The 22,513-nt window shown below is 37.8% G+C and overlaps 2 protein-coding genes across 5 annotated transcripts; both read left to right on the forward strand.

Annotated features, from left to right (window-relative positions):
• Positions 1-823: 823 nt before the first annotated feature.
• On the forward strand, positions 824-13,835 carry TRIM13 (tripartite motif containing 13). Of its 4 annotated transcripts, none has more exons than XM_025874946.2 (3): positions 824-1,292; positions 1,858-1,965; positions 12,589-13,835. In XM_025874946.2, the coding sequence occupies exon 3, from the start codon at positions 12,595-12,597 to the stop codon at positions 13,816-13,818; it is 1,224 nt and encodes a 407-aa protein (XP_025730731.1). In that variant the 5' UTR covers positions 824-1,292; positions 1,858-1,965; positions 12,589-12,594; the 3' UTR covers positions 13,819-13,835. The 4 variants fall into 4 exon arrangements, with proteins under 4 accessions (XP_025730731.1, XP_025730732.1, XP_025730734.1 ...); XM_025874947.2 differs by having other exon boundaries at positions 1,861-1,965; XM_025874949.2 differs by having other exon boundaries at positions 824-1,265.
• Positions 13,836-16,403: 2,568 nt separating this feature from the next.
• On the forward strand, positions 16,404-21,117 carry KCNRG (potassium channel regulator). Its single transcript, XM_025874952.2, has 2 exons — positions 16,404-17,005; positions 20,836-21,117. The coding sequence occupies exons 1-2, from the start codon at positions 16,425-16,427 to the stop codon at positions 21,074-21,076; spliced, it is 822 nt and encodes a 273-aa protein (XP_025730737.1). The 5' UTR covers positions 16,404-16,424; the 3' UTR covers positions 21,077-21,117.
• The last annotated feature ends 1,396 nt before the right edge of the window (positions 21,118-22,513 follow it).

A 22,513-nucleotide genomic window follows, 5' to 3' on the forward strand; every position in this document is an offset into this window, starting at 1 on the left:
CAAGGAACTAGACATCTCAGAAGGGAGAGGGGAGGGGCTCTTTATGGAGTTTGAACTAAGCATTATTAGTCACAGAGCCCAAGTGCTATGTATGGTAGGCCTAGAATACCTCTCCCTGAAATTCTACTTCCAAAGACCAGACTTCCCTACTGGGGGTGAACTCAACCCCAGGGCATATTTTGTGATTTTTGTCCTTGTTGCCCTTCCCCCCAAGATTGTAAATTTTGGAGAAGCCATTCTTTCACCTTTGTATCCTCTGGGAACCAAACAGATCATTAGTATAAGTGCTTGATGTGTTTGATATTAGACAAAGTCCCTATACAGAATAGGGAATCCGGTTAGCAACTGGATAACCATTATCAGTATTTAAGTTAAAGCCAATTTTAAGTTCTTCCTTCTCTCCAAAGGAAAGAACAGTGGTGTTTTTCCTAAAAGAAAATCTTAAATTGAATCGGGTCGCTAGTGTTCAGCCTAAAGCCGGCAAAGAAATAGGTGCAAGGTTGGGGAGGACGATAATTAACCATATTTCGGTTGTGCTCTGGCTCAGGAGGAGCCCTGGCGCTGGTCCCAACAGTAATGCCCGTCCCACCCAACCCGAATGTGGGGTGCAAGGCAGACAGTTGTCTCCGTCCCTCCAAGCCACTGTGGCTGGGTTTCTGGTCTTGAGAGATGCAGATGAAGTGGTGTGAAGGGTTGGGCTTTTTTTTTTGTTCCTAAAAATGCAACGAACAAAAAAAAAAGTACAACAATCCAAACCCAACCATCTTGTTGCGCGCCAGCTTTCTTCCCGGGTGGCTCCACCGGGGACGGCGCCGCCTCCTGTCGCCCGCGCTCCGTCAGGCCCAGCCCACGAGTCTTAGCGAGCCGTCAGCCTGCCAGCGCCCAGGCTCGGCGGGCTCTGGGCACCGTGCTCCGCGCCGCGCGCAGCCCCTCTGGAAGGGAGAGAAGCGAGCAGCCCGGGACCCTCCCCTCTTCCAGGCGCACCGCAGGCGGTGGCAGTTATTGGTGGCGGTTGTTGACACCGGAAGGACTCCCGCCTCACCTCACCCACCGCCCCCCACCCCCACCCCCACCCCCACCCTGGGAAAGACGAGACTCGGGAGACAGAACAAAGGCGAAGCCCGGCCGAGGAGGCGGACCGAGGTGCCGGGAGAGGAGGGCGGTGGGGCGGGGCACGGCGGGCGCCGCGAGTCCATTTTGCTGCGGTGCCCAGCCGGTAACGCGCGGTCCCCGCTGCTGGAGGACAGGCAGCTGCGCGGCTCCAGGTGGGGCCCCTCCCACGACCCCCCAAGGTCCGAGATAAGTACCCGCCGGGTCCCTCTCGAGGGGGGGGGTGATTCTTGGGCCGGCAGCGAGGGTGGGGACTTGCCCTGGCAGAACAGCGACCTGCGTGGGTGGGGGGCTGGCGGAGAGCTCACTTTGAGCTCCACAGCTGCAGAGCGGAAACCAGCTGGGCGCTGGAACAGGGCTTGGGGTGGAGTGGCGTGCAGGGGGCGTCCGCTGGGCCCGCAGCGTGTCTGTGTTCCAGAAAACCTGCTCCGCTACGGATTATGACCGGCTTCACTGCCGGCGCCTCAGTATCGCCTAGGAAAGAAAAGGCGACCATGAGTCACAAGTCCGAGCACTCAGCACTTTCTGGCACTGAACCTGGGGAGGTGCCTGGCGCCGAGGGAGGGCGCCCTAACCGGGAAGCTCCTTAGTACTGCAAAAAGATTTCCAGCCATGCTCCTGGCTTTTTCACCAGGTCCTAGCACGCTGGCTTTATTTGTGGGGGACGACTGAAAAAATTAAGAGTCAAGACTAAGAGTCCTGTGCAAATAAATGCATAATACTCTCTTCTTTGTTCTTTCTTTGCAGTAGCCTCGTTTGATTGTCAATCACAACGTGAGAAAAAAACAAAAACCTGATTGCTTTGTCCTGGGAAATAGTAACCCTGACGAATACACCTGCTCGCAGGGGACAGAGGTAAACTACAATACTTCTCCCTACATTAAGAAACCAAAAAAGCACCCAGTTTTTTTTTTTTTTTTTTTTTTAAGCCCAGAATCACGCAAAATTGAACTAGGTGCAGAATGTGTTCTCATCCTCATGGGCAGTCTCTGTTCTTTTCATATTTTTTCAAAACTCAGGAGAATAGATTCAGTATTTGGAAAATCTTTATGTAGCAGTTATTCGACATGTACTGCAGTCCACAGATTTATAATGAAAAGGAAAAGAGAGGCCTTAGTAGCATTTATTTTTTTTTTAAGATTTTTTTTTTCCTTCTCCCATACTGTGCTGCTAGGACTTGTACAAATACTGAGTTTTCTAACTCTAGAGACTTTTATACAATAGGTATTTTAAAAGCAGAATTTCATTTACATAGCCACTCCTTCTGGTAGAACTTGATGGAGCTGTTGATTAACTGGTTATACTTCTGTCTTCCACAATGAGAAGGTACATTTCTTCAGGCTCTCCTTTTCTTAAAAATACTATCTTTTTTTGCACTAGCTGAGATACTAAGCTTCCCTGGTAAGTCCTTCCATAACACCAGGTTATTCTTTCCATTCTATACACTTATGACTGGCTGGTTACCTGGTCTTACTTGTACCATAGCTACTGTTCAGATATGCCCGTTTCCATGAAAGTGCTTTGTACCTGCTATCCTATATAATGCTTTACCTTTTCAAGAAATTGTAGTTCAAGAGAGTCTGGCTCTTTCAGGACCTTTCTTGGTTAATATACTCATGCTCTAAAATAACACTTTAAATGTGAATTTACATTTTGTGTATTTGTACCCAACTGTAATTATCCACTTTACCTTTATATAGTTTAGCAATTTACAAAACTGGCACTCATTACTTAATATTCCCAGAAACATGATGAGGTAGATAATGTAAACATCCTCATTCTATGAAGGCTAAAACTCTTTGCTTGACGTTAGGTATTCAGAGACAGGTTCAGTGCTGTGTTTCGTCTACTAGAGAGCCTGTTATAGCCTAATTTGTAAAAATCATAAAATTTTAGAAGGGATTTAGAGAGCCATGATTAAACTTTTCCATTTTATGAATGAGAACACTGAATTCTTGATCCACTTTCTGGATAGTGCTAAAAGTCTAAGAATTGGGGAACTCAGGTCCTAAGCCTAGCTTGCTTTGTATAATTGAGAAAGCTCCATTTTTGGAGGGGGGGGGCTCAGTTTTTTCAATTATAAAGTTAGGTGTTTTCTAGATGGTCTCTAAGATACTTTTAGACCGAGTGCTTCTTTTTTTAATTTTTTAAATTTTATTTTATCATGTTATGTTAGTCACCATACATTACATCATTAGTTTTTGATGTAGTGTTCCATGATTCCTTGTTTGTATATAACACCCAGTGCTCCATTCAATACATGCCCTCCTTAATACCCATCACTGCGCTAACCCATCCCCCCTGCCCCGAACCCTCTGTTTCTCAGAGTCCATAGTCTCTCATGGTTTTTCTCTACCTTCGATTCCCCTCCTTCATTTTTCCCTTCCTACTATCTTTTTTTTAAACATATAATGTATTATTTGTTTCAGAGGTACATAGACCTAGTACTTCTATTTTATTCCTACTCCAAAACTTTTATTACCATATAGTCCCTTATACATATTGGTAATCCTAAACACATATTAATATTAACTGCCTTAAACTGTTTTATATTTTAAATTTGGGTAGGTATGGTAAAAATGTCTGCCTTATTCTTGGTGTTTTACTAAACTATAAAAGTATGGTTCTATTGTAAGATCAGGAACTGCATGGAGAAGTGGGGCACTCATACATCATTGGTTAGAGTTCATAAATTGGTACACCCCTTCTAGAGGGAAACCTGACAATCTTTTCAAGGTCTTTAAAAGTGTTTCTACTCATTGACACACCTAACAGTACACTTACAGGAATCATCTAAGGAAATAATCAGAGCGATGGACCAAGACTTTTCTACAAGATGTTCATTTAAATGTTATAATCCAAAAAGACATATAGCCAATAAGAGCATATCCATAAGATGGACTATCACATTTTAGAAGAATATGTAATAATAGGGGAAATACATGTGATAAAGTAAGTGAAAAATGGTGGATACAAAATTGTGTGAAGCTACCAGTTTTGTTAAAATAGGTATGTGCACAAACACAGGACACACAAGATTGGAAGAAATAAAACAATAATAATGGTTATTCCTTGCTGATGTGATTATGGGTGATTTTTCCCCTGTACTTTCTGAATTTTCTATACTCACAAATTACTTTTATAGTTGGTTGCTTGGATAACCTCTCTAACTTCAGTATGGTGTCCACTTTCTATGTCCTTTTTTTATAAGGCATTTATCATACCTTTTAGAGGAACAATATCTTTGTAAATGTGCTGTATTTCTGAATTTAGGGTAGGAATTGACTTTTGGCTTATATTTCATCTTTTTAAATATCATTAGGTCATTGGATTATTCATTCTTATTATTCATTAAAGACACTGCCATCTTCATTACCTTGGCCTTGAACTCTGGATACTAGAATGGTACTGATGAATAGACTGCTATACCCACTTCTCATAACAATTAACCCAAATACAGGTGTCCTCTGACATACAAAATAGTTTTAGTCCCATTAAGCCTTCTATAAGGCTTAAAGCAATTCTATAAAGCAATTTCCTATAAACTTTTTAAAAAAATCATTTCCAGGGCGCCTGGGTGGCTCAGTTGGTTAAGCATCTGCCTTCGGCTCAGGTCATGATCCCAGGGTCCTGGGATCAAGCCCTGCATCGGGCTCCCTGCTTGGCGGGGAGTCTGCTTCTCCCTCTCCCCCTGCTTGTGTTCCCTCTCTCGCTATCTCTCTCTCTGTCAAATAAATAAAATCTTATTAAAAAAATAAAAAATCATTTTCATTATATATGGAGACATATTACTAAGGAAAAGTTGAACTGAAAATTTTGGTTGACAGTTTAAATTACTGTCTTTCGTGTGGCATTCGTGCCACAAGTATATTCTACGGCAATAGCCAGGTTCCCTATTATAACTCCATGAGGAGCTTTTTTATTCCCCCTGCATATTTGTGGTATTGAATATGAGCGAGGAGTGCCAACATAGTATGTATAATATAGCCAACCTAAAAATTGCTCAAAGTTTAGCATAATTGGCCTTCTACTTGATATAGCCTATAGCTCACGTTTACTTTAGAATAAGATGTATACATAATTCTGTACTGAGCAAAAGGACCTTTGTTATACTAATTATATTTCCAATAGGCATCTCAGAAGTAAGTTATTAGTTGATATGTAGTGCTTATCATTTATTTACAAAATGCCTATTTTCCCTTCTACAGTATTATATATGACATAAGTAACCTCACTTATCTAGATAAATCCAGCTAGCTGCCTACCAAATGCTAGACTTTGACAGTACTTTCTGAAAGCTGGCATTAACCTGAAATACAGATTTAGATGATGATGGAAACTTTTTAATAGATACCAACCAATAGTGATTGCCAAATTTATGGTTGTAAAAGAAGACAAATTGTTTTAGCGGTAAAAATTTTCCAGCTTCATGAAACCCACTTATATTTATTTGGGAGAAAAGAGACCAGACATTTCTGGTTTGACCTTTCCAGAAGTCATTAGTTCCAACTTAACTAAATTGGAACTCTTAACAGGTAAAGATAAATATCTGAATCTGGTTGATACCAGAGTAGGAGAATAATTTAGTCTATACGTATGTTTTCCTCAAATTCAGACTCATTCAAATAGATTTCATCTGGGTGGGAGAGAATAGGCTTCAATACTATTTGGAAATCACACAGACTTCTGTGGGGGTTTTTTGTTGCTAAATTAAAATTTTTTTTTTAAGTAATCTCTACATCCAACATGGGGCTTGAACTTATGACCCTGAGATCAAGAGTTGCATGCTCTACCGACTGAGCCAGCCAGGCATCCTCCCACAGATTTCTTGATAGTTGTACAGAAGTGGGATAGTGGGATATCTGATCGAGCTGGTATCCTAAAACCCTATTGATATAATGCTGTTACAAAGTAATAGCTGGGGCAGTTATCAAGAGACACAAGGAAAAGATAAAACGGAAAGAAAGATAAGGTGAACAGGCAGGTAGGGGATAAGGGAAGAATAGGAGGAAATCAAAAGATTGTACACCTTGACATGGGGAGTATGATGAGTTAAGAGAATAAAACAAAGGAAAGAGGCAAGACAAAATAGTGGTTCAGAAAAGAGAATGAAGAAAAGGAAAAAACCTGTTTTTTTGAGTGGTCTGGACTAACTAGTAAGGATAATGACCTGGCTTTTACGTTTCTGAGAATGTTACCATAGTCCAAAATCTCTGAAATTGCTGAATAGGTGGGTCTTCCAAGCTGACGGAACTTTTGTTCTAGCTTTATTTTGTCCTACTTATCAGGAATCCTACTAGAAATATCCTGGGGAAATTTTAACTACTAATTCTAAGATATGCCAGAAAACAGAAGTTTCTTATTGTCTTACACTGACACATAAGTAACTTTTATATTGTGTTTGCAGGAGCCGCATAACAATTACACAAGCTATTTTAGACACTATATGTATCTTCCATAGTCCTTTTTTGAGATTCTTAAACTCACTTTATCCTGTTTTGATCATATAAGTTATGGAACAGTCTCTAATAGCCATAATAAAGTATAATAACACATTGATAAGGAGTACTTAAAACAAATATTTTGTAAATAATTTTCATATATTATGACTTTCAAAACAGTTGTATAACGAGGAGAGAAACTGCAATATGTGTATGTGGTTTGTCAAAGGCTACTAAGAACCAAACAAGAACAAACAGGCCTCCTCACAGGCCTGGATCCAGAGATTCTCAGTAATAACATTTTTTATTTTATAAAAGATAAAACAATACTATAGCAGATCAAGCTCTTGTAAAGCTTATCATACCTAGCTAATGCTTCTGAAGTTTTGCTTTTTAAGCTCAATATGGTTTTCTTATAATTGGTCTCCCTTTTTAGTTTTTTTCCTTAATTTTTTATTGTGAAAATTTTCAAGTATACAGAAAATTTGGAAAGTACTACAGTAAATATCCTTACATCCTCTACCTTGATTCAGTAACTTGACCCTAAGTTTCAAGAAAGCATTACTAGTGGGGGGCGCCTGGGTGGCTCAGTTGGTTAAGCGATTGCCTTCAGCTCAGGTCATGATCCTGGAGTCCCGGGATCGAGCCCCGCATCGGGCTCCCTGCTCAGCAGGGAGTCTGCTTCTCCCTCTGACCCTCCCCCCTCTCATGTGCTCTCTATCTCTCATTCTCTCTCTCTCAAATAAATAAATAAAATCTTTAAAAAAAAAAAAAAGAAAGCATTACTAGTGGACCTCATACTAGCAGGATACAGTATACTACTTGAAAATAAGATTAACTAATATGCTGAGAGGAAGTGCTTAAAAAAAAAAGTGATTCCTTTTATTCCAAGCATTGTTTCAGGAAAGATTGATGGCTCCCAGTTTAGTAGAGGCTTGCATAATTTAGTTTTGTCTGTGAGGTTTCAATATTTGCTATGTAGTTTCTTATTACGTATCTACTTTGGAATTCCTGAATCCAAAGACGCCTCAAAGCAAGATGGAAATTTGATTTAAATCCTTAAGATACAAAGTATTACTAACTTTTTTTTTTTGTTCTTTAATGGGATTTGGAAGGAAATCATGGGTAGTATCTTGAACAACTTTATATTCCTACCAATTAAATTCAAAGCCTTAATAGGAAAGTTTCTTTGAATAGTTTTTTTTATTAAAATTAACTTTTAAGAGTAAATAAATGAGCACCTTTTGCATTGTAATCATTTGAGTTGATCATTTAAAAACAGGATTTCTAGGAGAGAGAAGTCTAATACACATATGTAGGTTTTGCTTTTTATTTTAAGACTACTTCCTTTGTAAGTATTGACTTTTCCATAGTCTACCTTGAGTGTAGATATGAATATTTGCCTAAAAATAAATCTGTGGTGGTGTTATACCACTATGCATTTGTCAAAACTCACAGAACTGTATACCAAAAAGAATGAATTTTATTGTATGTAAATTAAAAGTATATTTAAAAACACACATATGGCAGGAAAATGAGGTTGAAAATGAGAGGTGGTAGATAATTAGATATATATTTGCTACTTTGTTGGTATAAAACTTGGGAAATTCCTAATTAGTGGGTAAAAGATTTTTGTCCTTCAAAATTTAGACTTTCTTGGTTTTTAGAAACACATTCAAAGGAAAAAAACAAATCTTGGAAATGTGTTTGCTATTGTACACTGAATTTGACAGTGCTTAAGTTGAGATTTTATTGCTGGAGAGCAATAATTTTTTTCACATAAAGTTTCTAGACTTCTATATTGGTAAAGAAGATTAGCTGTAGAAAAGAGGGGATATGTACTTTAGTTCCTACAAAGGAGTATGTTTTAGTGACTTCTCCAGATTTTTACATGTTAGCCACATTTTAAGAAAAGGATCTGAAAGTTCCTTTACTGCAAAGTATACTCTTCACTTAGCCTAAAAACATTATTAATTATCTATTTTCCTTTAAAACTTTTGAGGCAACAAACTTGCTATGGTTTTTTGGATTCGGCTGTTTCAGTTTTCTCTAAAGTCGGCTGTGGAAGTGGTCACATTAATTTGGTCATAGAGAAAGTTTTGAGTATAAAGAGAAGAAAAGAAAATGTTTAGCTTTTAAAGTGAACAGAAATAAGAATCTTTAAATTATAGGGGCACCTGGGTGGCTCAGTCAGTTGTGTGGCTGCCCTCGGCTCAGGTCATGATCCCGGGGTCCTGCGATCGAGCCCCACGTCGGGCTCCCTGCTCAGCGGGGAACCTGCTTCTCTCTCTCTCCCTCTGCCTGCCTCTTTGCCTACTTGTACTCTCTTTCAAAAAAATAAATAAATAAAATCTTTAAAAAAAATATAAACCAAAATTTGTAAGCTGCATCACTAAAAATGGAACTGGATCCACCATAATTTTGATGCAAATTTTTATGTTTTAAAAGATTTGAGAGAGAGAGAGAGAGAGAGCGCTGGCGGAGGGGCAGAGGAGCAGAGGAAGAGGGAGACAAGCAGACTGCCTGCTGAGAAAGGAGCCTCACACGGGGCTTGATCCCAGGACCCTGAGATCATGATCTGAGCCAAAATCAAGAGTCAGTCACTTAACCAACTGAACCACCCAGGTGCCCCTTGATGCGAATTTTTAAAAAGGGACTTTCTAAATAGTTTTTTCCTTTTTTCCTCTGGTTCATTTTCAGAGCTATAAGGTGATTCATGGCTGTAGGATGACTGTTTACTACTAAATTTTCCCATGTATGACATATTCCTATTTATTTTTTTAATACTTGATTGCCTTAAAATTCTTTTTGCCCCCTATTGCTGTATCTTTTTCCATTTTTTTCAAATCTTCTTTGCCTTGGCTGCCCATTTTTTTCCTTTGCATTCCAACCACTTGGTATTCTTTGTTTTTCCTCTTATTTATTTAATATGCTTGGATAAGATTCTCTGGAAATATTAACCTTGCAAGAATGAGTAAATTAGTTTACTTTATTGAATGCTGTCCTCTTATTACTTTCCTGTTTCTACTACCTTCTCCAAAATCTAGTTTTAGCATAGAGTTCTTAGGTGAAAGAGGACAAAGAGCAGTGGAGATGATAAAATATAAAACAGGACTAAGGTAGGAGGATCATCAAAAGTTTTCTTTTCTCTGTTCTAGAGTCAGAATTTTTTTTTAAAAGATTTTATATATTTATTTGAGAGAGAGAGAATGAGAGATAGAGAGCACAAGAGGGAAGAGGGTCAGAGGCAGAAGCAGACTCCCCGCTGAGCAGGGAGCCCGATGCGGGACTTGATCCTGGGACTCCAGGATCATGACCTGAGCTGAAGGCAGTCGCTTAACCAACTGAGCCACCCAGGCGCCCTGAGTCAGAATTTTTTTTTAAAGATTTTATTTATTTGACAGAGAGAGAGAGAGAGCAAGCACAAGCAGGGGGAGCAGCAGAGGGAGAGGGAGAAGCAGACTCTCCACTGAGCAGGGAGCCCGATGTAGGGCTCCATCCCAGGACTCTGGGATCATGACCTGAGCTGAAGGCAGACACTTAACTGACCAACCCTTCTAGGTTCCCCTAGAGGCAGAATGTTTTACAGCTGCTTCATAACTTCTCTCAGGGAGCACACTAACCTGTCTTTATAGCCATTCTCCTCCCAATGCCTTTAAAAGGTCTTATGATTTCTTATATTACAAAAGATTGTTCAGAAAAATCAGCTCATCACATATTTTTGCCTTTTGACATTAAATTTGACCGAATAATCTTTGCTTTAATTCTGCATATAATTTTATAATTTATTATACCTTATCCCTCACAACTAAATGTAAAGCCATAAACTAATTAGCCTTGCAAACTCAGCTAATCTTTTAAATACTATTTGTCTTCTAGATTATAGCTCTAATTGTGACTCTTAAAATTAGTGCTAAAATTTATTTATTTTTGATTATAAAATGGTCTGTAGATTATTAGACCCTGTTTTATTTATTAGTTTGGTGGTAATGTGATGTAATTTGTCCCTCAGTAAGCTGAATGAGGACATAGTTAGCACTATATTTGGATTTAAAACTTTAGGGATAGAAGTTTTAAAATGTACATTTTAAAATAATAAACTTGAACTGAGAAATGGTATTCTCTAGGTCAGGAATCTCAAATTTTTTTGTCTCAGGATGACTTTACACTCTTAAAAACTGAGGATCCCAAAAGTTTTTGTTTACAATGTACTGTATATAGATATTTATTGTATTGAAAAATTAAAACAAAAAATTTAAAATCTTCATTTAAAATAATGATAAACCTATTACATGTTAACATTTGTGAAAAATAACATTTTCAAAACAGTTGTGGGAAGAGTGGCATTGCTTTACATATTTATAGGTCTCTTTAATGAATTGCTATTAATAGATTATAACTGGAGTCTTATATCTGTCCCTGCATTACACCTGTTAAGTAATTTTGGTTGAAATATACAAAGATCATATTTGGCCTTGCACAGATATATAGTTGGTGAAGGGAGGAATATTAGCCTTTCTGATAATTGTGGATCTTCTTTGATACTATACCAAAACTCAACAAGTGGTAGTTTCTGAAAAGTTGCAATATGGAATCTGAAATCATATTATTGAATGTGTTGGTCTTTTGATCTTTTGCCCAAGCATGATTTATAACATGCATTGGTGATTTGAACCAATTAGTTCATTGTGTTATGCAGATCTCCAAATGTTAACATTTTATTATACAGTAATCTCCCCCCTAAAAAAGTAAAAGCCCCCATTTGTTAAAATTACCACTTATTTCATTAGAAAATAATTAATGGGAAGTTATCAAGCACTTAAGTGGCAAAAATGTTTTCCAAAATTCTAATTTTCACTCAAAAACTTTTACCATTTGTTTTCCTTGAAGTGAAGAGCTATTTTGTTCATTTTTGAGAAGATGTCTGCTTTACCTAAGTCTAAATAGCCAGTTTGTCATTCATTCTTTATATAAAAATTGTGTTTTCATAAAAAAAAGCAGCTGGTTCAGATTGTGACTCAATCATGTAATTGCTTTTTCTCCAGACAGTATCTGTTGGGTGCAGCACTCAAAATATTAAAAAGGCATGTACACAGTGATCAGGATTTAATAAAATGAATAATTTTTGCTGCTTCATAAAGAACATTCTTAAACGAAACTGGCTACCCCCACCCATACTGTGGGTATGTGGTAATGAAGAATACAATAACTTGTAATACAGTTTGGTGCTGCCTTTTGCCTTGTTTCATTCCTGCTAAGGCTTCAGCAGTGTCTACTCAGCATTGCTTTTACAGTGCAATTGTCAACATGGTGCCAAAAGTAAATATCATCTTAGTATTATTGTGAAAAAAGTATTGACCTTCACAAATGACTTGAAAGAGTCTTAGGAACACCAGATTTCAGCCCACATTTTGAGAACTGATGCATACTAGACAGTTGTGGTGGTTTAAAAGAAAACATTTAATTCTCTGAAGAATGAATTGCAACTCATATTTTTACTTACGATTTCAATAATTGTAATCTTGCCTCTGAAATAGAAAAATTTGCCAATTTTTAATAAAAGCCTGCACAAGATGCATGCTTGAATTTATATTTCTGTGCTTCTTTATTTTAAATAGCATACCATTTTATAATTGTGGGCCCAGACTAAAGAGCTCATTCTATTCAAACACTGAGTAGCTTTGTTTCTGACAGCAAGTAGTCAGCTTTCTGTTTTAAAACAATCAGTTGGGTCCTGCTGGCTCAACTTGCAGTTGTCCTAGACCTAACCCTATCTCAGCCAAAGACTGGTGCTGGAAAGCCCACACAAAGGCCTTGTGTAAGGGAGTCCTGCTAATAAGGAGGGTGTTCTAGTCCCAGCAGATTAAAGCTGCTTTGGTGTGCATTCCCTTCCCAAATTTCTCATTCATTTCCTTTGTTTGCCTGGCTATTTCAGTGAGAGATCATTTTTAAAGCCTTTGAAGATAGTTTCTTCTGATTATTACATAGTCTGAGTGGAGGGGATTACTGGAGTAAAATGTTTCTTTCTCTATGGTAGGATGTGATGGAGCTGCTTGAAGAAGATCTCACGTGCCCAATTTGTTGCAGTCTGTTTGATGATCCGCGAGTTTTGCCTTGCTCACACAACTTTTGCAAAAAATGCTTAGAAGGGATCTTAGAGGGGACTGTGCGGAATTCCTTGTGGAGATCCTCTCCATTCAAGTGCCCTACATGCCGTAAGGAAACTTCAGCTACTGGAGTCAATAGCCTGCAGGTTAATTACTCCCTGAAGGGTATTGTAGAAAAGTATAACAAGATCAAGATCTCTCCCAAAATGCCAGTGTGCAAAGGACACTTGGGGCAGCCTCTCAACATTTTCTGCCTGACTGATATGCAACTGATTTGTGGGATCTGTGCTACTCGTGGTGACCACACCAAGCATGTCTTCTGTTCTATTGAAGATGCCTATGCTCAGGAAAGAGATGCCTTTGAGTCCCTCTTCCAGAGCTTTGAGACCTGGCGTCGGGGAGATGCTCTTTCTCGCTTGGATACCTTGGAAACTAGCAAAAGGAAATCTCTACAGTTACTGACTAAAGATTCAGATAAAGTAAAGGAGTTTTTTGAGAAGTTACAACATACATTAGATCAAAAAAAGAATGAAATCCTGTCTGACTTTGAGACCATGAAACTTGCAGTTATGCAAGCCTATGACCCAGAGATCAACAAACTCAACACCATCTTGCAGGAACAACGAATGGCCTTTAACATTGCTGAGGCTTTCAAAGACGTGTCAGAACCCATCATATTTCTGCAACAGATGCAGGAGTTCAGGGAGAAAATAAAAGTAATCAAGGAAACTCCTTTACCTCCCTCTAATTTGCCCACAAGCCCTTTAATGAAGAACTTTGATACCAGTCAATGGGAAGACATAAAACTAGTAGATGTGGATAAACTTTCTTTGCCTCAAGACACTGGCACATTCATTAGCAGGATTCCCTGGAGCTTTTATCAGTTATTTGTGGTAGTCATTCTGCTTAGCTTTCTTATTTTCTTTGGTCCCACCATATTTCTAGAAGGGTCTTTATTTGATGAATTCACAAGTTGGAAAGACCATCTCTCAAACTTCAGTTCCTATCTGACTAAATCAGCTGATTTTGTAGAACAATCAATGTTTTACTGGGAACAGGTGATGGATGGGTTTTTCATTTTCAGTGAAAGATTTAAGAATTTTACTTTGGTGGTGCTGAACAATGTGGCAGAATTTGTGTGCAAATATAAACTACTATAAAATCTGTTGCAAGTGTATGGTTCTCTGTCTTTTGTTAGAAATTTGTTAAAGAGCTGAGTGGTAGTTCAGATTTGGTCAAGATTTCAGTCAGATATCTTCCTGCAAAAGTATTCCTTTCAAAAATAATGTCCTATACGTGTTGTTCAAATTAGGTAGCATAAAGATAAATGTGAGATTTGATACTAAGTCCTGAACCCTCCTTCCTTTTTAAATAGTGCTTTTGTAATACTCCTCCTACCCCCAATATTGGTTGTGTTTTGCTATGGAAAAGAGGTGAAAGAAGAGCACATGATCTAATATTATGTAAATGAGGTAGTGTAACAGTGATTGTTCATTTAAACATGTAATAAAGACTACTCTTGTAAAGCAACTTTTTTGGAGACTGGACGTTCTTTTAAAAAAGAAGATATGGGTGGATTGGACTTCAAATTTTTCTAGATTTGGATTTCTAAATTTTACGTTTTTGCTAAAATGTAAATCTTAGGTAAACAAAAAGTGGCATTTTTCTTTCAATAAGTTTACATTTTTAGGAGGAATCTTGCCTTTTTCTCCTTCGGTTGTGTAAATTTGTCACCAAAGGAATTCAAAGGAAATGTTAGGTGGCTGTGCAAGCAAAGGTGTAGGTAAAAAAAAAAAAAAACAACAAAGTCTAACACATGGCAAGAACAGGAAATGGGAAAGCCTTCTTTTTATTGGCAGCTAAGTGTCATGTTGTTCCAAAGTATCATGGCAACTGTACAACCAAACCATCCACTGCTTAACATCTTTTTAAAGAGTAGTAAGATTAATTTGACAATAGATGGAACAATCTTTCAGCTATTATAAAGTGCAAAGTAATCAGCTAAAAACAAATGATTTGTTAACTAGAATTTAAATAAAAATTAAAAAAAATAGCAATACATACATACATACATACTACTGAGGGAAAAATAAAACACTAATGTTCACATAAGATAAAGATACCGCCCACAGATTTTTTTTTTAAGAACTAGGTAGTTTTTTAAAATTTATTTGAGAGATAGAGCAAGAGCAAGGAGGAGAGTCAGAGGGAGAAGCAGACTCCCCACTGAGCAGGGAACCCGACGTGGGGCTCAATCCCAGGACCCTGGGATCATGACCTGAGCTGAAGGCAGATCCTAAATGGACTGAGCCACCCAGGTGCCCCCTACCTCCCACAGATTAAAAATACTTGCTTAGAATCCAGATGAAAACAAGAAGTGATCTCATGTTAGAACTGCTCTCTAGTCCCTTATTTCTGTCATGGAACAAGACATTCCTTGGAAAGCCCAGAGTGTCTTTACCCTGCCCTTTAATTTGGTTGAGAGGAGGCAACTAAATTTAAAGAACAGAAGAATCCACCTATGGGAATAAGAGTCAAATTAAGCTGCTAGTTGAGGTAATGGCTGCCTCATCCATAACTGACAATTCATGATTTAGCCACTAAATTGCTAAAGGGTTCATAAATTATGATAATGTTTCTCTGTAAATCTTACTTCTGCCATGACAACTCATTGTAGATAGGTCTGGGGAAAGAGGAATGTTTTTCTGCTCCCACTGTTTTTTTTTTTAAAGATTTTTTAAATCTTTAAATATTTTTTTAAATCTTTAAATTTTTTTTTAAAGATTATTTATTTGAGAGAGAGGGAGCAAGAGAGAAACAGCATGAGCGGGGGGAGGGGCAGAGAGGAGAAGCAGACTCCCCATTGAGCAGAGAGCCCAATGTGGGGGCTCGATCCCAGGACCCCTGGATCATGACCTGAGCTGAAGGCAGATGCTTAACCAACTGAGCCACCTAGGCACCCCTCCCAGTACTTTTTTTTTTTTTTTAAAGATTTTATTTATTTATTCATGAGAGACAGGGAGAGAGAGGGGGAGAGAGAGAGAAGCAGAGGGAGAAGCAGGCTCCCAAAGAGCAGGGAGCCCAATGCGGGACTCGATCCCAGGATCCTGGGATCATGACCCGAGCCGAAGGCAGACGCTCAACCATCTGAGCCACCCAGGCGCCCCCTCCCAGTACTTTTTTTAAAATAGAGATTTACGGGGCGCCTGGGTGGCTCAGATGGTTAGGTGTCTGCCTTTGGCTCAGGTCATGATCCCAGGGTCCTGGGATCGACCCCTGCATCAGGCTCCCTGCTTGGCGGGGAGCCTGCTTCTCCCTCTCCCTCTGCCTCTCCCCCTGCTCATGCTCTCTCTCTCTCTATCTCTGTGTCTCAAATGAATAATAAAAAAAATCTTTAAAAAAATAAAAATAAAATGCAGATTTATAATAGGTTTTCATGGATATATATATATATTTTAAATGGAATACAGGAGAGGGATCTACTTGACATCTATCCTTAGAAATATTGGCCGTTTTTCTTAAATAATCCAGTTCCTCATCTGTTCCTTTTTCATTGTGTATACTGCAAGTTTCCAAGCAACTCAAATTTGCAAACACAGCTATGGATACACTATTTGCTTTACAGTAGTTAGGAGGGAATCTGGGTCTCTGTTTTTTGTTATTTTCCCCTCCCCTCCATTTCTTAATCATATATAACTAGCAACATTTATGGCTAGAGTTTGATTTACAAGTTTCTAAGTCTGTAGCCTCTAGTTTGAAGAAAAGAATGAGTAGTCAGGAACTGGTCACTTTGAACGTTGGAGGGAAGATATTCACAACAAGGTTTTCTACCATTAAGCAGTTTCCTGCTTCTCGGTTGACACGAATGATAGATGGCAGAGACCAAGAATTCAAGATGATTGGTGGCCAGATTTTTGTGGACAGAGATGGTGTTCTATTTAGTTTCATCTTGGATTTTTTGAGAACTCACCAGCTTTTATTACCCACCGACTTTTCAGACCATCTTAGGCTTCAGAGAGAGGCTCTTTTCTATGAACTGGATCCTCTGGTTGATCTCTTAAACCAAGAACACCTGCTACAGCCAAGACCTGCTCTTGTGGAAGTGCATTTCCTAAGCCGAAACACTCAAGCTTTTTTCAGGGTGTTTGGCTCTTGCAGCAAAACAATTGAGATGCTAACTGGGAGGATTACAGTGTTTATAGAGCAACCTTCAGCACTGACCTGGAGTAGTAACTCTTTCCCTCCTCAGATGACCTTACTTCCACTGCCTCCACAAAGACCTTCTTACCATGACCTGGTTTTCCAGTGTGGCTCTGACAGCACTACTGATAACCAAATTGGAGTCAGGTATTTTGTACTTTGAAGTATCTCTCTTCTATATCAGTTCCTGATGTTTCCCCTCAAGACTGAAAGTTTCTCATGGCTGAAACTTTTCTTGGAAAAAATTATTACTCAAATGTTTTGGGGGTAATAAGTAGAGTTGAGTAGAATGATCAGATAATTATTGTCCAAACTGGGCTATTTTTCAGAGTGAAAGAGGGTATTGTTATTATGTGGGACAGTAGGAATAAACCAAGACTGTCCAAGGAAAATTGGAACTATGGTCATTCAAGTTGTAAGAGGAAATAATTTTATAGATTATGTTCTATTGCTAGTGAATTTGGCTTAAGACTGAGACAACACCTTTCTTTCCCCCAAGAGATTCTTTTAGTGGCTGGCATATGGTAAAGTCTCAGTAGTTTCTCTTGATTTCCTTACACTCTATGTATATTTGTTCTTTTAGTCCTTATGATTTGACTACTGATTTTCCTCCATCTCACTTTATTTTTAAACACCATTAAGGCAGATATATCCCATAGCTAATTTGGTATCCTATTACATCTTTGGCACTCTTAGGCAACTCAAAATATTGGGATAGGCTGTCAGTATGTTAAGGATAGTTGCTCCTGAGTCAATTATTCACTTTCTCTCCCTGTTGTTCTTGGCTGAACACTAAGGCTGATTTCTACTCTGCTGTCAGGGACACTTTTTTTTCTCCTTAAAAATGTCTTAAAGCTGTCCCACCATTATTTTACTAACTGTGAAAGCTGGCTTTAATTTCCAGGAGGAAAAAAAAGTAGTCTGCATATGTTCTTTACTGATACTATTTAAAATGTTTTTTTTTTTTTTTGCGGGGCGGGGGGAGAAAAGGTACACATAGTTTGGGATATTTTCTTGACTTCAGCAGTCGCCATCAGGAACTATCAATGTTTGCCTCTCCCACAACACACCCCTTTGTTCTACTTACCAACTGAAGAACACTGGGCAGTATGACAATTCTTCAGTTTATACACTTAATAATTTCCTGCCCTCCCAAAAAAGGCTGAAATGTCACTTTGGGAAAAGGGAGCCAGTTAAGTTAATAGGCTGATTGTGAAGAGAACTTAAGACCCTATCTTTATCTCAAAGTGTTTTAAGATATCTCTATATACACCTTTCTTTTCCCTGGTGGGGCACTAACATGAATAATTCAGAAGGGAAAACTATTGGTTTTTTTTTAAAATTTGATTTAATGATTAAGATCTTTGAGGATCGGGGTGCCTGGGTGGCTCAGTCATTAAGCGACTGCCTTTGGCTCAGGTCATGATCCCAGGGTCCTGGGATCAAGCCCCGCATCAGGCTCTCTGCTCAGTGGGGAGCGTGCTTCTCCCTCTCCCACTCCCCCTGCTTGTGTTCTCTCTCTCACTGTGTCTCTCTCTGTCAAATAAATAAATAAAATCTTAAAAAAAAAGATTTTTGAGGTTCCCTTTTAAAAAAAGATAGAAACCCCAGGAAATGATATAATTAATTTTAAGAAGAAACATGCAAGGTAAAAACATCCTGGAAATACTAAACACTTAAAAATCTATGCATGTGGAGAAAATAATTGAAAAAAATATGCTGAAAAACAAGATTAAAAACTAAGGTTGGAATATTCTTGTATGTACAGTGCCAAGTGTTTTTACCTTTGCTAAGTGTTTGTGTTTTAGAAATACTACAAAGTTTTTTCATCTTAATTTGAGAATGGCATTATATTTAAACTTCCAATATAGATAATTCCAAAACCAGAAGTTATTTTAATAATTATTTTTTTTCATCACCAAATAGTATTCATTTGCTGGAGGTTCAGAATTTTTTTCCATCCTATAAGTGTTTACAATTTTTTTCTATCATGCCAATTTCAAAGTAGAGATGGATAACCTGAGTAAGGGGACATTATTGGGATTTCAGGTGACTGTATGAAAACTCTGGCCCTGAAAGGCCCACCTTAGGTACATAACTGCCTGGCTAGCCATCATTTTTATTTCTTGCTCACTCCCTGTTCTGAATCATCCATTCAGATGTTTTTTGAAGGTAGGAAGTGGAGGAGTAAGCCTGGATGGCTCCTAAGAGTCTGGCGTATCATCCAGCTGTTCAGTATGTTCCATTAATATGATTCACCACTCTAAGATCTTGTTAACCCAGCAGATTGCTCAGTTACTATCTCTCAAGTTCACAGAATGAGAAATACTTGGCTTGCATCTTGCAGAAAGTCATTCATATGATACCACATTATCAAGCTCAAGTTATGGTCATAGGATTCTAGAGTCTCTGGTAGCCTTTATTCTATCTGACCTTTCCTTTTTAAATTGGATCAAATGGAAAAGTGTAGTTGCCTTTTTTAAAAATAAGATTTGATTTTTCTATTTCTCAATGCATTCACTCTTCCACCCTTTCCTTCTGCCTTAAAATCTTTCATTTCTTAATTTGACCTCCTAGGGAATCAAGTACTATTGCTCAGTGATTTCTTGCAAGCGTTTGTGTCTTAATGAGAGATGTGCTATAATTTTCTTCTCTTTAATAAATGTTTCTAGGCTACACAATCAAGATCTGGGATTTGGGACTAGATGGAATGATCTCCTAATGTGAAAAATTTGCTGTATCAAACATACTAAACATTTTTTGATATGTACTTTTTACTTTTATAAATCTTACAGTATTTTCTTTGCCTAGAATTAATTTCTAAACATGAGCTAAAATAACCACTCTATTTTATTTATTTTATTTTTTTATTTTTAAAAAGATTTTATTTATTTATTTGACAGAGAGACACAGCGAGAGAGGGAACACAAGCAGGGGGAGTGGGAGAGGGAGAAGCAGGCCTCCCACCCCGTTGCGGGGCTTGATCCCAGGACCCTGGGATCATGACTTGAGCCGAAGGCAGACGCTTAACCCAGGTGCCCCAATTAACCACTCTATTTTAATCATAGTTAAAAGGAGGCAAAGGATGTCATAAAGGCTCTTTTTATGCCATAAAACTACAGAGAATTTAGGTTTCTTTGTGGAAGTAAGTTAGTCTTCACGTCTCATAAACGGTGAGAGGACTCAAAGACATAAAAATATCCTTGATGGTATTTAAAGGGGTAATATAGCTGTATCTATGTGGACATGTTATGTTGACATTATTAAAACTAACATACAGCCAATCTGAAAAGTTCAGGTTGGCTTTTTTCTTGAACTATGTATATTGGTTCTATAGAATCTCCTAGGAAATACAAAGTTTTGTCATTTTTACTCCAGAGGCCTTTTGACCCCATGCTTTACTCTTTAACAATGGATAGTTATTGAGTAAAAATTGACAATAAAATCTTGACATTTTTTATCTGCAAAATTGTACCTGAAAAAATGTATTTGATAGAAATAAGTCACAAAAGAAAAAATTTGTAATTTCAGTGCTAATAATGGGTAGAATTAGATCTAGGAGGGGAAAGTAAATGTATAAAATATTCATTAAAATGACTGTCAGTTCATTTAATTAAGCTGATTAAAAAAATATTTTGTAAATTGAAAACAAAAATTAGAAATTGTTAAATTATATAAAAAGTTAAGCTAATTTGTTTAATCAAATTGTTTGCCCAGAAAATAATTTCTCAATGAAAATTCATCAGTGTTGGTTATATTCCTAAATGTGGATTTAAGTGACTTTGGAGATCACAGGAAGGTCTTTATTTTCAATACTCTGAAATTACTAATTTGGATTTATAAATGAAGTCTCAAAAAAAAATCTGATCAAAAATGGTATGATGCCTTTATTTGAGGTTATAAGTCAAATTGATGTGTTTAGTTTTGCTAGTTATTAAAGGGATGCTTTATAATCAAACGTCTGTTGTGTGTCCTAGGTATGTTTCTATAAAACCTGATAACCGAAAATTGGCCAACGGAACTAATGTCCTCGGGATACTAATCGACACCTTATTAATGGAAGGCTTCCACCTAGTCAGCGCTAGAACATTACTCTCTGAAGACAAAAGTGAATGCTATAGCTTTGAAAGGATAAAAAGGCCTGAAGTTCTCACCATGAACAAAACACTGAAACCAGAGACTACCATCATGTCAGAGCAATCTCAGAAAAAGAAATGAGGTTCCTGTTCCCTTTTAGAGTAAAGAGAAATTGCCATTTTCTTGTTTGGAAATTCCATATTTATGGCATGTATGTTAGTCATATATGTACTCATTTTAACTTCTGGCCTTGTCTCCCAGCACACCATCTCTGGCAACCATACCTCACCGGTGCTTAAGCCACACTAACTGCTTGCTGCTCTCTCAGTAACACTGTGCACTTGGTGCTTTGGCACATGTTCCTTCTACCTTCAATGCCTCTTTCCCTTTCTTTTCTTCATGAACACTTACACAGCTCTCAAGAATGGGTTCTGGAATCAGACTGCTTGATTTCGAATCCCAACTTAATCAGTTACTACCTATATGACTTGGGCAAGTCATTTAAGCTCTCTGTGCCTCAACTTCTTCATCTATCAAATGGGGATAATGTATCTCTTTATAGGATATGTGAAAATAAAAGGAGATAATGTAAAGTACTCAACACACTGTCTGGCACATAGTAGACACCAAGTAACTGTTCGTGATGGCAATGATGATGTTGAAGAAAAAGACGACTGGTGGCCTATTTTGAATTGTACCTCTTCTGTGAGGGTGAGGCCTTGTCTTCCTCGTTTCCCAGGCATATGAATCAGCCCTTTCCTCTAAATAGACTTATATGCCATCATGAAAACAAACGTTTTTCACTTGAATGTGATCCCAATCCACTCAACAGTTTTAACACCACTACGTGTAAAGCACTACTAAACATTTGGTGAGAGGAATAATAACTGTTACTTATTAACACCTACATTTGGTGAAAAGCTTCTGAATGACCTCTCCTAACATTTAAAATATACATATACTATGACTTAGTGATTCCTCTTTTAGGAATTCCTCATATATATGTGTCATTTTGAACACCAGAATAAACATCTAGAAAAGGAAACATTAAGTCAAAGAGCACCAAACACACAGGAGGGTTAAAAACCTGCATGGAAGCAGTTGAGTACCTTTGTAAAAAGTACAATTAATTCATTCAAAGACATACGTTAAACATTTGTTAGACACCATACTAGGTTTTCAGGATTAAAAAATGAGTAAGACAAAAGTTCTTATTCTCAAAGAGCTCATATTCAAGAGAGGAAGTACATCATCTAACAGCAAAAGATTAGAAATAAACTCAAAGTTCATCAATAGGGAATGGGTATATTATGGTTCATACAATGAAATACTATGTAGCCCTTAAAGAAGAATAGGGCAACAGTTTATAAACTAAGGAAAGATTGTCAAATATTTGTAAGTGGAAAAAAAGCAAGGGGCAGAACAATGTATAAAGTGGGAAAATATATTTCCATTATATATGTGTGTATGTGTGCATAGTTTCCAGTTGTGGAAACATACTCATTTTCTTTTTTTTTTTTTTTAAAGATTTTATTTATTTATTCATGAGAGACAGAGGGAGAGAGAGAGAGAGAAGCA

This window comes from Callorhinus ursinus, unplaced genomic scaffold, assembly GCF_003265705.2.
Source record: "Callorhinus ursinus isolate GAN/ISIS: 27379988/994484 unplaced genomic scaffold, GSC_fseal_2.0 scaffold7, whole genome shotgun sequence".
In the NCBI taxonomy this organism is placed as follows: domain Eukaryota; kingdom Metazoa; phylum Chordata; class Mammalia; order Carnivora; family Otariidae; genus Callorhinus; species Callorhinus ursinus.